General features: G+C 48.5%; 5 protein-coding genes and 1 non-coding gene across 6 annotated transcripts; 2 read left to right on the top strand and 4 right to left on the bottom strand.

Moving 5' to 3' along the window:
- Positions 1-48: 48 nt before the first annotated feature.
- On the top strand, positions 49-651 carry YALI1_E25424g (uncharacterized protein; the record flags this gene model as incomplete). The annotated part of the gene is made up of 1 exon (XM_504225.3): positions 49-651. The coding sequence occupies one exon, from the start codon at positions 49-51 to the stop codon at positions 649-651; it is 603 nt and encodes a 200-aa protein (XP_504225.1).
- A 615-nt stretch (positions 652-1,266) lies between these two features.
- Positions 1,267-2,388, bottom strand: YALI1_E25400g (uncharacterized protein; the record flags this gene model as incomplete). Its single annotated transcript, XM_504224.3, has 1 exon — positions 1,267-2,388. The coding sequence occupies one exon, from the start codon at positions 2,386-2,388 to the stop codon at positions 1,267-1,269; it is 1,122 nt and encodes a 373-aa protein (XP_504224.3).
- Positions 2,389-3,525: 1,137 nt separating this feature from the next.
- Positions 3,526-3,612, bottom strand: YALI1_E25388r. The gene has a single exon. It is a non-coding gene; the product is annotated as a tRNA-Asn (tRNA).
- Positions 3,613-4,114: 502 nt separating this feature from the next.
- YALI1_E25364g (uncharacterized protein) lies at positions 4,115-6,022 on the bottom strand (the record flags this gene model as incomplete). Its single annotated transcript, XM_504223.2, has 1 exon — positions 4,115-6,022. The coding sequence occupies one exon, from the start codon at positions 6,020-6,022 to the stop codon at positions 4,115-4,117; it is 1,908 nt and encodes a 635-aa protein (XP_504223.2).
- A 3,961-nt stretch (positions 6,023-9,983) lies between these two features.
- YALI1_E25317g (60S ribosomal protein uL24) lies at positions 9,984-10,697 on the bottom strand (the record flags this gene model as incomplete). Its single annotated transcript, XM_504222.3, has 2 exons — positions 9,984-10,351; positions 10,679-10,697. 2 exons carry the CDS (start codon positions 10,695-10,697, stop codon positions 9,984-9,986), a joined length of 387 nt encoding a protein of 128 aa, XP_504222.1.
- Positions 10,698-13,368: 2,671 nt separating this feature from the next.
- On the top strand, positions 13,369-15,261 carry YALI1_E25290g (uncharacterized protein; the record flags this gene model as incomplete). Its single annotated transcript, XM_504221.3, has 1 exon — positions 13,369-15,261. One exon carries the CDS (start codon positions 13,369-13,371, stop codon positions 15,259-15,261), a length of 1,893 nt encoding a protein of 630 aa, XP_504221.3.
- Positions 15,262-15,417: the final 156 nt, after the last annotated feature.

The raw sequence follows: 15,417 nt of genomic DNA, 5'->3' as shown, positions 1-15,417 counted from the left end.
CATGCCCAACCTCCTTTTTCTCAACACCACCACACCCCAACACCTCCAATGAAGCTGTATTACATTGGCATTCTGCGACCAAACAAGCCTGAGGCCGTGCAGCTGGCCTCCGCCTCTGATCTCTCGTCGTACTCGTGGTTCGAGAGATCGACTGTTGGCCAGGCCTTCACTTTTCTGGCCGAGACTGTGATCCCTCGAACTGAGCCTGGACAGAGACAGTCAGTCGAGGAGAACGACTACGTGGGTCACGCCTACCTGCGAAGCGACGGACTGGGCGGTGTGATCATCACCGACCAGGAGTACCCCGTTCGAGTGGCCTACACCCTTCTCAACAAAGTGCTGGAGGAGTATCTCACTAAGCACCCCAAGGCCGAGTGGGAGAACGCCAAGGAAGCCTCTTCCAAGCTGGCCATGCCCGAGCTGGAGGACTATGTCAAGCGGTACCAGGACCCCCACCAGGCCGATGCCATCATGCGAGTGCAGCAGGAGCTGGACGAAACCAAGATTGTGCTGCACAAGACCATCGAGTCTGTGCTGGCTCGAGGCGAGCGACTGGACACCCTTGTGGACAAGTCCGAGGCTCTGTCGCAGTCATCCAAGATCTTCTTCAAGCAGGCTAAAAAGACCAACAGTTGCTGTATTCTCATGTGATTGATCCTGTCTGAGCGAGCAACAAGAAAGCCACGAAAAGAGCGCCCAAGAACACTCCACTTCCACTCAACTACAAGTACATCAATCTCTGGCTGCATCATTATGTAAAGGTAATAGATATTTATTGAGATACACGCTAAAGGGTGACGAGACGGATCAGAGATGAGTATTGGCGGCAATCTGCTGTGATAGTGGTCTGCTGTGAGACATCTGATCACAACCACTTCACCATGAATATATTATGAATCTATTTGTTTATTAGCTTATCTATTTGTTTGTTAATATCATGTTTCTGGTGATCAAAGGCACCAGAATTTTTCTGGTAGTTGTATTATGATAACTGAAGATAAGATACATAATGTAGCGTCAGCTTATCTCTTCCACGCTGATTGGAATGATATTGGTATCTCTGCGCTTGAGAAATCTATACATTTGCACGTGGTCGTGTTAATGTAGCCTCCTCTCACCCTTACTAAGGAAATGTACCTGAGACTTGTATTTGGTTGAAAACAGTTTTAATCGTACACCAAGTCTGTCATTCACTGAAAATACTGTGTATGTACCAGACTACTACGACTATTAACACTTCTATACTCATGCGCTCATTCACTATATCTACAGCTTGCTGCCCTTGAAAAGAGGCATCTCCATATGTTGGTAAACATTCTCTCCCAGAATGTCCCGAGCGGTGTCTGCCGAGTGGGTGAAGATGCTCTTGAGGTCAACCATGCTGGGGTTGAGATCCTCAATCTTGGTGGCTCCAATCAGACGCATGTTCATTTCCATCTCATCCTTGAGCAGCTGGATCAGATGGCACACGCCATCCTCTCCATATGTGCTCATAGCATACAGGAAAGGCCGTCCAATACCCACTCCTTTGGCACCCAGACACAGAGCCTTGATAACGTCAGTGGCTCGTCTTATACCTCCGTCAATGTACACCTCGATGTAATCCTGCCATCCCTTTGCCCTCAGAGCAGCCATGACTTCGACCAGCACCTCGATTGAGGGCCGGGCAAACTCCAGCTGTCGACCTCCATGGTTAGACAGCAGGATACCGTCCACCTTGTATTCCACAGCCTTGAGCGCATCTTCAGCACACTGAACACCCTTGAGAATGATGGGCATCTTGGTGATGCTCTGGAACCAGGGGATGTCCTTCCACGACAGAGAGGGGTCGATGAACGAGGAAATGGCTCGAGCAGCTCCCTGAGATCGGTCCACAGAGTCGTCGGACTGCTGAACTTGAGCTCCAGGATCTCCGAATTTGGTTCGCATGTCCTTTTCTCGTCGTCCAAGCTGAGGAGCGTCCACAGTGATGAACAGACCCTTGACTCCCCGCTTTTCGGCGTGCTGCACAATCTTTTTGGTCACCTCTCGATCCATGTTCACGTACAGCTGCATCCACTGAGTCTGTTTGTCTGTGGCGGCGTCCACAATCTCGTCGAACGAGCACGAGGCCAGAGTGGGGATCATCTGAATGACATCCATCTTGTCGGCTCCACGTGTGAGCACCACTTCTCCCTCGGGATGGCCCAATTTACCTAGAGCTGTAGCGGTGATGTAAAACGGTACGGATGACTTTGTGCCCAGCATGGTGGTGGAAATGTCCACGTTTTTGACATCTACCAGCACTCGTGGTCGGAACCAGATTTTGTGGAAGGCTCTGTGGTTTTCTCTGACAGTGATCTCGTCATCGGATCCAGAAGAGTAGTACGCCCATGCGTTGGGAGACATGGTGTGTCTAGCCACGTACTCAAAATCGAACGAGTTGAAGATCTGGCTGAGGGGAGGACGGTTCTCGTACCGCTCAAGACGCGCCTTTTCCTCTGGAGTGACTTCCTCTTCTTCTTCGGCGGCAATCTCTCCAGTCACCTCTCCCAGGTGCTTGTCCTTATCCAAGAACTTATCGACCACATCACGAGGGTGGATTGGGTCAAAAGCCTTGGTGGCGTCCTTTCCAGCGTACTTGAGAATGATAGCCTGTCCTCCAGGATGCTCAGGCAGGAACTCGGTCAGATCATAGGCCTTTCCATGCAAAATGACCCAGCAAGAGTCCTTGGAGTTGTGTTTAGCGACTGTGTTAGATGGGTCGGCAAGAATGTTTCGTTTTGTACTCACCTTCTTCGACGGAAACCATGACGTTGTTGATGTTATGGATGTGTTAGTGGAAAGATGTGGAGATCACGACAAAAACGTCCTTTTCTATTGGGTCCTGGTTTGGTGGGGTATGCACATTAGAGTTTAATAGTGTGGGGGTCAACAAGGTTAGTTACAGGGCAAGAGAAAAGCAAAGTTGGAGATGGAGATGAGGTGAAACAGGGCAGTCTTTTGGGGGGCGGATAAGACAAGCACAGAGACCAGTTGTGTGGAGTCACGTGAGCAGTATTGAGCCAAAAAACAACCTTGGATTTAGTTTTGCTTGATGAAAAGATAGCGCCCATTTTTCAGCCCACCTTGACAACACCCAGTTATGCCACCCTATATTCTGCGACCCCCATCTTACTCCAAAACGAACCTAATGAGTGTAAAATGAGCGCTGGAAAATAGCTCTCAGCTGTCAAGCTCAAAGAAACAAGCCTTGGATTGCTCACCAGGTAACGCCCGTTTAGGCTTTAACGAGAAGGGAACGGACAGTCGCCCGATGTTCCTGTCATCAGATGATGCTCAAAAAAGGGTGCTACGGTACGATTTCCGGGGCTAATTTAGTGTGTCTGGGGTATCTCGCTATAGTTGATGAAACTTGGCTTCCACACATGGACGTCGGACCCCCCACCTGACCCCCACTTGAGCGCATACCCACTTGAGCGCATATACATGACATGAGACTTATTCCTAGGGTCTGCAAAAAAATTCCGTGCGTTAGACAAAAATCGACCGAGGAGAGGGTCGAACTCTCGATCTTACGATGACTAGATATTTCTAACAGTCGTACGCCTTAACCAACTTGGCCACTCAGTCAGTGATTATGCCCAGAAAAAGTGAATTTTCAATTTATTCGGGAAGATATCTTAAAAAGCCCGTTTTGATAGATATAAGTATGGTAGATATCTGGTTGCAATTATTAATGCTCCTTATTGTCTGTTATTTAGTTGGTAGTAAGGTATCATAAGGTTCTACAGTACAGTACTTGTAATGTGTTGTTGTAGCTAGTAGAAACCCATCAATGTTGAGAAGACACCATGAGAAGAAGGTACAGTAGCCTTGTGACTCCTTTAATTATACTTGTAGTTTTCGTTGTCCTAAATCCTACATTGCACGTGTGAGTGTCCTGTGTCTCTCTCTGGGTCATCACCATACCAGTAACGCAAGCCTCCCAGGGCAACTTGTAGTTAGCTACTACTATACAACGCTGAACATGCACATCAGCTTTGTGTATCGCACTATTTACACTACGTTGTCGGCCTTACGTTATTCAAATGTATTAGTATGCACAGTTATTAAATATTCAATAATGCTAGAGTTAGAGGGAGTCTTCATTTTTGATGGAAGGAGATGTTTCCACGGCAACAAAATGCACGTGTTCATTCTTCTCCTTATCCAGCTTCTCCTGTTCCTTGAGCTCCCGTTCCAGTTCTCGCTTTCGCATCTTCTCCATGTTCTTTTCGTCCTTCTTGGCCTGCGAGGCTTCCAGTTTCTTATCGAAGCGGTTTCGGATCCGTTCTCCGTAAAACCACACAATGATGGGGAAAGGCAGACCCAGCACCACCGCCAGAATGCCGCACATTGTGTTGGCCCAGCCGTATCCCATGGCGTCGTACATTTGTCTGCCAAACAGGGGCATGGCGAAACCAAACAACGATCTGAACAGCGAGGCGGAGGCAACATACGAGGCTGAGAACCGCGGGTTCATGTCAATCAAGTACGTCTGGATTGTCTGGAACACGTCCATGACTGCAAAAGAGAAAATACCGGTTCCAATGATGGGCATGATCCAATGGACGTGACTCTCAGCACTCCAGCCGTACCAAATGAGACCAATACATTCCAAAAAGGGAGCAGCAAAGATGCAAGGTAGTCTGAACTCGGGTTTGGGAACTCCACCATTCTGGTCTCGTAATTTAATGTAGACTTTTTGGGTGTAGACGCACCAGAACCATGTGCCTGCCAGAAAGCCGATACCCATGCCTAGGAAGGTCAGACCCATGATACCCAGTGAAAAGCCATACCGCTCGGTCCATAGAGCAGGGAAAGTCACAATCATAATGTACATGAAGCCGTAAGTGAAAGCCATGAACAGACCGAGACCCATAACAATGGGATGGGTCACAAGGATACGCAAAGGTCGGGTCATGGAAGTGTAGAGTTTGGAAGAAAGAGGTTCACTTGCAATGTCGTAGATCGTATGCAGGTCGTCATTTCCAGACTCCTTTCTCAGTTTCTTGGCCTTTCTCTGCAGCAAAACAGGAGGATAAGTTTCCGAGTAAAAAAGAAACCCACATGCTGCGACACATCCAATAAAGATACCGTCGACCCACATGACCCATCTCCACGTGTTCGTTTCTTGCACGATCCATCCTGCAGCAATAGGAGCGACAACGGGGCCTACAGTGGGTCCAATAGCGTACCAGGCCAACGCAGTACCTCGTTTTTGGGGCGAATACAGGTCTGCCAGCACACCAGCGCCCACAGAGAGTGGAGCAGCACCTCCCACGCCTGCAAAGAATCGACAGACGGCCATCTGGGCTGTATTTTGAGCCCCTCCACAACCAAGAGTGAAGGCCAGTAGCACTAGAATGGACACGTCCATGACGATTTTTCGGCCGTACATTTCCGACAAAGGCGCCACAAACAGTGGACAAATGGCCCAGGCGAGAATCATGATGGACACCATGAGCGATTGCACGACAGGCCGCGTTTCGTTGTATTCGGCAGCAATGGCAGGCACTGCAGGAGAAATGATGGAAGATGTGAGAGGAGAAACGAATGTGTAGAGTGACACAATGACAGTTGTAGCCACCTTTTTGTATGTGTGCCAGTTCTGGGGGTTTTCAGGGTCCTCGTCTCCGTCCCACGTAACCAGTTCTGGATCCACATCCAAAAACTGTGAGCCATCTCCTCCGTTTTTGAGAGGAGGAGGAGGCGCTGTAGACGGGTCGATTTTGCCGTTGATAATTGAAGAGGCACGGGACCGCACCTTTTCCTGGTAGGCACTAAGAATTGTTTCTCGGGTGATTTGCCTGGCCAGCGTGATTTCTCGACGGTCCATGTCGCCGTAAATGTGGTCTATCTGGTAGTCCGAGGCAGCTCGGGAGGCCTTGGAGGCCCTGGAAACATGCGATGAGCGGGTATCTGTTTTTGACAGCCCTATGGAGTCTTCCACAATCTGGACAATGTCCTTGTCATGGGAAGATGACGAGTGGATGGACATGTTGGGTGAGTATCGTCAGTGGTAAATGTTTCTGAGTCTGTGTCTGGGTCGTCTGCTTGTTACTGAATCTGTGTCGAGAATGTCTGTATCGAGAGCTTTTGTATGTAGCTGTCGAGCCTCTCTTCCTTCTCCTAGCCCACTTCACCTCTCGCTATCCTTCTGGATACTTATATCTTTTAGTATATTTTAGCAGATTGCAAAAAGAGTTTTTAGGAGCCAACTCTGTTAGAAACTGGCTTGCAAAAACACTACACTTTCCGTTCCAGAGTATATGCGGCTGGAAGCGTAGAGTTAGAGCGGGATGGTGTGGCGGTTGAGGAGCCTCTATCGAACCCGTCGAGCACGTATTTTCCACCATACAACCGCTATGTCGCATCCCACGCCTTTTCCCGGACTTATATCGCTCCGGGAAAACGACTTTGACATGCATCCGTTGCACTTGGATGACAAGGCTCTGGAGACAAGCTACAGGAGAGTCTAACGGAACTTTATGTTCGGTGCAGAACGGATGTTGGAGCAGTAGTTGTAATGATATGGGGACGTTTTTTGGGCGGATTGAATGAAAGGATTAATTGTGGGACCATTGAACCATCCTCCTGTTGATTTGTAAACACTTTTCAACCCTTTCCCACGCCCCATCCACACATCGCTCCCTCCTGTCTTGCTCCGAACTCTCTGCCTCCAAACCTGAACTTACCGTCCGTCCATGCATGTAATGTGGGGAACAAAACGGCTGAGGTCCGGCATTAACCGTTGGGCCGAAGACGGTGTCATGTGACTGGGTGGGAAGAGGCGTCGTCACGTGAAGTTGCAAGGGTCTCACGCAATTATCGGCCTTGTGTGTGTCTTCCTACATCATCCTCCCCCACTCATGCTTATATCCCTGCCTAAGTAACGCTCAAATTAGCCGCGCAATTGAGCCACTCCCTACAAAACCATAAGCGCTTCTCGGTGGGTAACCGAGGAGGAGTGGTGGGGATGGAAAAGAGCCAAAAAAATGCCAACTGGAGAAGATGGGGCGGCCCCACTGAGGTCAGTAAAACATGTATATCGTGTAATCACGTGATTGGCGCCGGTATGGCGAGTAAAACCCCGTTCTTGTCAGGATATAAGTTCTTTGTCTCACATTATCATCTCTGCAACATTTTTTCTGCGGAACCCAAGATGATCCGTATATTCCCCTGTTTCCGACGCTTTGAGTTTGGCAAAAAAAAAAAAAAAAAAATTGTGCGTGAAACTGTGACAAAATCGTACTTGTTGTTTTTGCACGTGCCATCAAAACACGAGGTGCGGTGGGCACAGCTGCTTCGGCGCTGGTTTCCCGCAATGTGGAAGAGCAATTGACTGATGAAACGTAAAACTCCGACATGCGATACCGCTCTGAGGTGGTCTGTTGAACATCTCTGAACAGCTTCAGTCAGCATGACAGCACTACTTATTAGTACGAGGACGAGTACATAATGTACGTACAATAGACACTAAGGAAACCGTTTTCTGTCATTTAATTCCATGGCACAACAGAGGTTCGCTTTGCCTACCAAGAAGACGAGTTCAGTTATCGGTTTCTTTGCAGTCAGTTCAAATGACGGCCCGAATCAATACGTAAACCACCCTTGTCTCCACTGGGGTGATAATACGCGAAGGAAAACGACGCTGGCAGGAAGCAGACGGCCCTTGTGCAGAGCGCAAAAGCTCCATGTTACCGTGCCAACGGATTCGCTAGCTCTAATCTCACCTTTTCAGACACACATATACAGCGCTAAGGAGGCGCTAAACATATGCTAAGGAAGTCGCACTCCGATGGAGCGCATGTCTACAAGTAGTAATGATGGGATCATTAGTGAAGTGTACTTGTAGCCCTTACCCTGAGTTGTGATACATTGTAGGTGATCTTGTAGTACTGTACTAACATGTCTCTTGATGCACTTGTTTTCCCTCTTACTCTTGAACACGAGTTCTTAAACGGCACCTTTGTTGAACTGCTTTGTAGCCACAAAGTAGCCTAGTGTCACCAATAACTGCTGGAGCTATAGTACGAGAACTCGTAGCCGATATAGCTAGGCTGTTCATAACCGAGGTAGTAGTCTACCCAACGCTCAGGGGGCTCAGCTTGGTAGACTGAGGTACTCGTTTTTGTTATTTTCAATTGTTTTGTAATAAGAAGTAATCCATTTGACAGTCTGACCTTTAGTGTAGTGTGCTTCTAACAGCCCATCTCCAGTCTCTGGAGGCCTGATTTCGTGCGCAGACACGCAGCCCTTATCATGCCTTATCGGAACCTTGTCTGAGAACGCTGAGATACTTGTAAGAGAGAGAATGAGAGTCCAAGCGAGAGAGAGAGTATTGTGACGCGTTCCAGTTGAAATCGTTTTGCTTATTTATGGCTTCATCATCATTCGACAGTTCTCCGATGGGCTTTCGAGACGTTGCACTTGTACAACATAACTTGGGGGACTATGTAAACGCAGACGACGAATGGTGGAGCAAGCAGAAGCGGCGATTTAACGAAGGAAAAATAAATAAATTCAGGTGCCATAAACAATTTGCTTGTGCGGTACTTGTGACTGTGGTTATAATAAGAGATTTACTTGTATTTATGAACTGCTGGCCCCATCCTTCTTGTACACAAGTAGTACTTTGTACAAGAACTCATTCTATGATGGATGGATACTTCCTCTCAGATACAATCAACGAGTACAGTATATAGCAACAATGACTTAAATATCGACGCTAAATGCCATTAAATTTGGAAAGGAAAATATTTAACGACTCAATAACTCAACAAACAGTCTGCCTCCCTGTTCTTGTCAACTTACGAGTGAGTAATAACAATGCAACCGCACAATGAGTGTCGGAGTAACTGAACTAGCCAAAGAAGTAGACTTTTTTGGATCGTCATTCTGCTCATATGTTCATATACTAATGTGGTATTTTTCTGTGATAGACAGTTCAACAGCTGGCGGAACTAACTTGTTGAACAGCGTCTCTCCCTCCAGCAGCAACAGCAGAGTAGGTGGTCAAGCGTCTCATCGAGCTGAGTTCAACTGCCCCCAACCGATTCTTCAATAGGAAGCTGATCTTTCTATGGGAGCTACAGAACTGATTCCTGACTTCTCCTCTCACAGCTTTGGTTGATCTGGCGTACATAAATGCCTGTCTGTATACTGTGTACATCTAGGCTATTAAAGTACAGAATTTTAGAACAGCAACTTGAATGTTATTGTATAGCGGTTCGCATCCATGGCTGGTGTGTATCCACTGCGGCGACTTCTCATTGTATAACCCGCAAGAGTGGAGCGCTTGTTGTAGTCTATTGGTCTATGTTTCTGTCTGTATAAAATCATACAAATATTACAGCTTATACATCTTACTGTACATACTGTATCGTCGTTTGTTCAGTGTCGATACTCTTTAATGTTCTACATTTCTTGTTCGAATCAATAGCAAATCACTGAATAACATTGGTTCCTGCACCTCCTGTTGATACTGACGAACAACACCTGATCTTCACATTTATATTACATCTAGCGATTGGCTGCCACTTCCTAGCTGTAGAAGTATCGTACTCTTACTAATAACAACTCTACAGTGGTTCTCACAACCAACCTGATTGCCAAATAGTTCAGAATACAGTAACTGCAACATTACCATTCACATTCTCCTCAAAAAAGTCGAGTCTATAGTGGAGACTCGTAATATACCATGAAACGCTATTACAATACTTGCACTTCGCACGATAGTCGACCGCAATGGTTCAGTGTATTCTACACACAGATCTGATGGCTCGCAGTATCACAGTTCAGGCTGGTTTTGCCAACGTGCATTCGTACAGTAGCTACTACATCAGTTTGAAGAAATCGCGCGGCACTGCGTACCTAGCAATTACTTGTAACGATCATCACGATCTCACCCCGTTCTAACCAGTGCAATTTTATTTTACTTTACATCATCGTACAACCCCTTACTCGCAGTCAACACCGCTCTTTCGCTTAATGAGAGCCTTTCGGTCAGCATCAAGGTTGAGGCTGGTGATGAGAAGCTTGGAAGCGTTGAAGTTGACGGGGACGGCAGCGCCGGAAGCCTTGTCCTTGGACACAGAGTTGACCTGGACGGAGAACTTGAGTCGGTAGACCTGAGAGACCTTACCCTCTCGGCCCTTGTAGGCACCTCGGGCGACAGTCACAGTGTCGTCCTTTCGGATGGGCAGAGATCGGATCTTGTACTTCTCTCGCAGCTCCTTGGAGAGGGGAGCAGACATGAGGATTCGTCGCTCGGCGGAAGAGGCGGAGAAGTGAGCCTTTCGGGACTTTCGTCGAGAGCTAGAGACGTCTGAGTTAGTTGTGTTCAGTTGTAGGTTGTACGGCTTCCGGGGTGTACAACACGACTTTGAGGTGTTTTGAAAGACTTGAAACTGCCACATAAGAACCAAATAGCAACACTGAAATGGTGGACACAGAGCCATTGCACATTGAAGGGTATTAAGATATCGTCTCACGTCGTTTAGTGTCCTCCTTCAAATCCTAGACCTCCTTGTGTGTCACTTGTCGAATGTAGCTCTGTCGATATGGTCTCAAAGGTGTGGTCTCAAAACACCAGTAAATTCGCTGTCGTTATCCTCGCATCCTCCGCTGCCGTTCGTCCATTGCTGCTACTCACCGCAAGAAACCTTGGCCATTGTTGTTATGTGTGTCGTGACGTTATGGTCAAGATGAAAATTAAAAGCTTTGAAAAAGTGTGTGGGTGCGAGTGGTGGTGGTCCCGATTGGGAGAGTCCGGTTTAGGGTTGTATTATCTTTGGGGAGTTGGGAGGGCTCTTTTGGGAACGTCATGTGATGCGCCTAGGGTTAGCCCTAACTTTGTGTAAGGAGATATCGACGATATGTGACTTGTAGAATCAGATTGGGAGTGTGAATGGGCACTATGGGCTGTGGGCATGATTGGTAGGTGTGAATGTCACAACTGACTGTCCTTTTAAGAGTGCAATATTTGTAAGGTGGTCCACGGGGTACAGGGATATGGCTGGGGTTTTAGAGTTCCTTTGGTTGCACAGTAATTAGTTTTTATCCCGTGAGATTGAGAATTGAACTGGTAGAGATTGAATACGAGGTAGCGCAATGTCTTATAGATCACGTGTCTCAGACCCGTGGGGATTCGAGTAAACTGACTGGACTCAAAGGTGATAAAGGGTGGTGTGGTGAGCGTTATCATGGAACTAACTAAGATTATAGGGCTTTAGTTGGGGTTTACTCCACTTGATTATTCACGTTTAGTTGATCAAACTAGTTGAGTTTAGTTGGACTGTGAAGTGTGAAGTGTGAGGAGGACTGGTCAAGATACTGCAGAACCAGGGGAATATTCCTTTAAATATATCCATTTCATAAGATACAGACTCGATTAGATCCTCAAATACAGATCACCGACAGTTGGAGGACGTCCGGTACCTGTACAAGTAACCATGTGTTGTATCTATTGTACCAGTAGAACGGTCCCCTTCCACACTGTTAACACTCTAACTGAATGGAACACACCAACGGAGCTCTTTGGAACCCGATTCAAGCGACTAATTTGTATCGAAAACAGCACAAGGATTCCGGCCACTTTTTCACATTGTTTCGAGCAGTCCCTTCCGTACTCGTACATGTCTCTCTTGTGGCAAGATATGCCCTTGTGCTATGTCTTCTGTCTCGGATATCTGAACTCCGAAAGTCCGATTGGAACGCACCGGATACGACACGCTGATGAGACCAGAACTCGATCAAAAGACGCAATAAAAATTCCCAACCGACTCCCTTTTTGATGTCTGACACGACCCCATCTCAGGGGAGTCTGTCTTATCTGAACAAGTAATTTTAGTTGTGGGTGTACAATGAATTATTCACCACATCCCGACCCTGTACATACTGGGGCAGAACATGCCATAGACGCATCAGCAGCATTCTTAAATGACACCTTGTTGCGTGGACGCCAGGAGACAAGAGGAATATATAATGCAATAGAGATGGGGTTTGAACACAACAAGTCGGGGATTGGTATTATCACGTGACGTACACGTGACGGGGGCGCTCTGTTGGCCAATACCTGGACCCACTCTATCACTTTTCAGAAACCAAACGTGCGGCTGAATCGACAGGGGCACGCTCCAATTAGTGTTGTGGGTCACGTAAAATAAGCAAGACAAAAAAGAAATCCAATCCATGGAGGAGAACCAAAGGTACAGTAATTACTGTACAAGGTCTGTACGGGGAGTATGCACTGTATCGTATAACTAATAGTTGTCGCTCCAAGATCATTCATGATGGCACCCTTCAGAGGAACGCACAAGAGGCAACTCCTGGACACTACTGTATAAACTACAAGCTCGGATCTTCGTCTCCAAAGCAACGCTTGCTGCCACAGAGAGCTATCTCTCTGCGATAGTCCGTTTCCAAATGTGGACTGACCCAAGACTGTCTACGATACATACAGTCGAGTGCAGCTTCTTCGGCTTAAACAAAAGCCGATGCCATGTCTCATGTCTTGTTGGTGAAGTACAAGTGGGACATGGGGAACACACACAACACGATTGTGGACCAGACGACCGGGGAAAAGCCACCGAAACGAAGACTTATCGCCTGTCCCCCTGTCTGAGTAAACGCCATTAGGACTACCTGCTCGTATCCGGCACGTACCAGTATCTCTTGTGCTTGTAGTGTCAGGCACAAAAGGGGCACATTCCAGCCCAATAGGGATAAAGCAGAACGCGTGCAGACCCTAACCTGGCATCTATTTGCAACCAACCCTATTCCAAACGGCCCGAGCTTAAAGTGGAGTAATCAGGCCGAGCTGCGTCAGCGTGCAGCATGGAAGAAAAAAAGACGGAAAAGACATACTATTTGTACTCTATTCGAAACGTTGCCCACAAAAACGTGCTGGCCACCGATAAAGGCGTGCCCCCGCGTTTTGTGTGGGGGGCGCAAATGCCTCTCCAGGGCTAATTCTCTCGAAATATATCCCCAAAAACCATTTACTCGGTCTCCGTTGCTCCCAGCACAGCCTAAAGCTAGTGTTTTTTAGGCTTCCAACAGACGCATTTGTGTACCGTCGATTTAGGAGTCAAATCCAACTACGGTATTGTCGCTATATACTCTACAGGTAAGGCCAGTGACTCTCTTGTACTCCTCTAGCTGTCATAAGAGATACCCTTAACGGCAGGCCCCTGAACCACACCACCGGCCCACATTGCTGCAACAACCCGTCTGTCATACACTTCACTTTGTTGCGGTCAGGCATACCCCACAAAAAAAAATACACGCCCTCCATCCGACAACACTACACTACACGACCTTCTCCTGGTACAAGTAGTACACATGCAAACTACCGCGCCTACCACTCCGAAGCAAAGCGTTCCCCAGGACCTCTCTGCCGCCGCCACCACCTCGCCCGACCTGCTGCCGTTTCCCTCGCTGGAGTCCAATCCCCTAACCCCCGGTAGATCAGATCCCCCACCTGCCAAAAAGGTGCCCACGTCAACGCGTTCCTACTCCTTTGAAGACTTGCGACCCGAAGCCCAGGAGAGTCTGATGCGAAACAACCTGGCGGAGAAAAATGACCTGCTGGAGGTCCACCCCAACGGCAATGGGACCACCAACGGACCCGGAAACGAGTTTTCCGCGTCGTCACGAACCTCGTCCATACAGTCGTTCCTGGGCAACTACGAAATGCCCCAGGTCGAGCCCCACAAGGCTGCCGGAAACAAGTCCACAGACCACTACAAGAGCAGAATGTCGCCGTGGAGATACAGAATGCGGTCGGCCATGCTGCCGCTGATCCGGTGGGAAACCCCCTACCTGGCCCAGATCCAAAAGTCGTCTCGAAACATCTGGCTGGACGTCTACTTTGCAATGACCGCCAACCTGGGAACCCACACCTTCTACGTCATCATGCTGCCGGTTCTCTTCTGGTTTGGCCAGGCTGACATGGCCCGGGGTCTCGTGTTTGTGCTGGCCTACGGAGTCTACGTGTCTGGAGTCATCAAGGACCTGCTGTGTCTGCCCCGTCCCCTGTCCCCTCCTCTTCATCGAATCACAATGTCCGGATCGGCCGCCCTGGAATACGGTTTCCCCTCCACCCACACCACTAACGCTGTTTCCGTGACCCTTCTTTTCCTCCAGAAACTCTACGAGTGCAAAGACAACCTGTCGTCCTTCTCTTTTGAGTCTCTCCGGGCCCTGTGTGTGCTCTATGGAGCCTCCATCATCTGTGGACGAATTTACTGCGGCATGCACGGCTTCCTCGACGTCATTTCGGGCTTTCTTCTGGGAGCTCTTCTGTGGTGGATCCGGTTTGCCTTTGGAGACCTCATGGACGCCACCACCACTGCCGAGGCTCCCTATGCGCTGTTGGCCATTCCCCTGGCGCTCCTGCTGGTACGAGTCCACCCCGAACCTGTGGACTCGTGTCCCTGTTTCGATGACGGAGTGGCCTTCATGGGAGTCATCATGGGCCAGGATGTCGGTATCTGGCTCTTTGGAAAAACACAGTACGCGACGTCTGTCCCCCTGCGAGGAGCTATTGCCTACAACTTCCAGGACATTGGCATCATCAAGTCTTTTCTGCGAGTCGTTGTCGGCATCATGCTGGTTCTGGTGTGGCGAGCTGTCGCCAAGCCCATGATGCACACCTACTTGCCTCCATTCTTCCGAATCATTGAGCGAGTAGGTCTGTCCATGCCACGACGTTTCTTCCTGTCTGCTTCCGAGTACAAGGATGTTCCTGGCCAGATTCCCGACTCCACCCTGATCGAGCCCCACGAGATTCCCTCTCTGATCCACAAGCTGGGCCACGCTCGAAAGGATTCTGTTGGTCCCCAGTCCACTGCCGATGTTATTGAGTCCATTGCCTACGCCGAGTACCAGCGTCAGCGACAGGACAAGAAGCTGGGTGTGGACGATGATGCTCCTTACCCCGACGCCGAGGGTGTCAGCTACCGAGGAGACAAGACCTCAAAGATGGACGAGAAGTGTGGCCACTCGCACGGACATGATCAGGACGCCGAGGACGAACTTTTTGCCTCCATTCAGCCTCCTCGAGTCCGATACGATGTCGAGGTAGTTACCAAGCTCATTGTCTACTCTGGTATCGGCTGTCTGGTCATGTTCTGCGGCGTTGTGTTCCAGGTTGTGGGTCTGGGTGTCACCGCCGAGCACCTGACACATACTGCTGCCAAGGTTGTCGGTGAAGCCACTGAAAAGATTCTCTAAGGTACAAGGGTAGAAGGAGGTCTCTGGAAAGGTCTGCAAGTATCAGATCATGAAAAAATTAGCATATTTACTGAATGAATTTATTGAAAGAAGACTCCAACACTCACAAGTGACTGTCTTTTGTTGCCGGGGTTGGATTACAATTTAGACTTCTCT

Source organism: Yarrowia lipolytica, chromosome 1E (assembly GCF_001761485.1).
Source record: "Yarrowia lipolytica chromosome 1E, complete sequence".
Lineage (NCBI taxonomy): Eukaryota > Fungi > Ascomycota > Dipodascomycetes > Dipodascales > Yarrowia > Yarrowia lipolytica.
This window is presented reverse-complemented; position numbering and strand designations above follow the sequence as displayed.